Genomic DNA, 1,014 nt, shown 5'->3' with positions numbered 1-1,014 from the left:
TAGGCCTGCAATCGCACCAACTAAGTGAACCACTCCAGAGCCAGCAAAATCAATGACCCCGGATCCAAATAAGAGATTATTGGATCTAGTAGGGCTTCCCCAGCCATCAGCAGACCAGAACCAGTGTGATACAATGGGGTAAACCAAACCAGTCAAGAAAGATGAGTAAATCAAATAAGCAACAAACTGAGTTCTCTCTGCTATCGAACCACTGGTGATCCCGGCAGCAGCAATAGCAAACGCCCATTGAAACAAGAAATAGCCATAATCAAAAGACGGGGTAGGGAATCTACTCAGACCAAAGAAATGTTGTCCAATAAAGCCATTTGATGGTGCCCCAAAAGCCAATGCAAAACCAAAGAGATAATAGAAAAGGCCGCCAGCAGCGGCATCAAGGACATTGGTGAGCATGATATTCATGGTGTTCTTGGCACGTACAGAGCCAGCACAGAGCATGGCAAAACCAAGCTGCATGGCAAACACAAGGTAAGTGGAGAAAAGAAGGTAGGTGTTGTCCACAGCGTAGCCAGTGTCAATGAACTTGTTGGAAACCGCATCAAAACGGCTACAGATGTACTCTGCCGCGGCGGAGGCATTGGCAACACTACCTAGTAGGGGGCGTAGGTCATCAGCAGAGCACGCAAGTGAGGCCATTGGGAGGAATAGACAGAGAAAGATGCCAATGCGGTTTGTTGTGCCCCAAGTTTTGGTTGTAGCTTGGAATGGGATATATATATAAATAAGGAGAGGAAGAAGATCCGGGATTCCAGGCTGGAATTTGAAGAGGATTCTGGTGCTCCTACACTTAGAGAGCCAATCTAAGATAAGTCAGAGAGCCTCGCCCAAATTAGATTCCGTGCCGTAAACAGTTACGAGCCTATAGAATCGGACCAATCAAGCCTCTACTTGCCAATATATTGTATTTTCTATAAAAACAAACACAGATCTATCGGCCGCTTTCCTTTGAATTGGAGCATGCAATGCAGAATCTTTTACATTGAGGAATAAATAGTA

At 45.5% G+C, this 1,014-nt stretch overlaps 1 protein-coding gene across 1 annotated transcript in view; it reads right to left on the bottom strand.

Annotated features, from left to right (window-relative positions):
* Window positions 1–1,008, bottom strand: part of LOC110413382 (ammonium transporter 1 member 4-like) — a 1,785-nt gene extending 777 nt beyond the window's left edge. Inside the window, exon 1 of the mRNA XM_021424158.1 lies at window positions 6–1,008. Within this exon, the coding sequence (XP_021279833.1) occupies window positions 6–654 (649 nt within the window). The 5' untranslated portion in view covers window positions 655–1,008. The remainder of the gene's footprint in view (window positions 1–5) is intronic.
* Window positions 1,009–1,014: the final 6 nt, after the last annotated feature.

This window comes from Theobroma umbraticum, unplaced genomic scaffold (assembly GCF_002168275.2).
Source record: "Theobroma umbraticum cultivar Fairchild unplaced genomic scaffold, ASM216827v3 scaffold_4.1, whole genome shotgun sequence".
Taxonomy (NCBI): Eukaryota; Viridiplantae; Streptophyta; class Magnoliopsida; order Malvales; family Malvaceae; genus Theobroma; species Theobroma umbraticum.
This window is presented reverse-complemented; position numbering and strand designations above follow the sequence as displayed.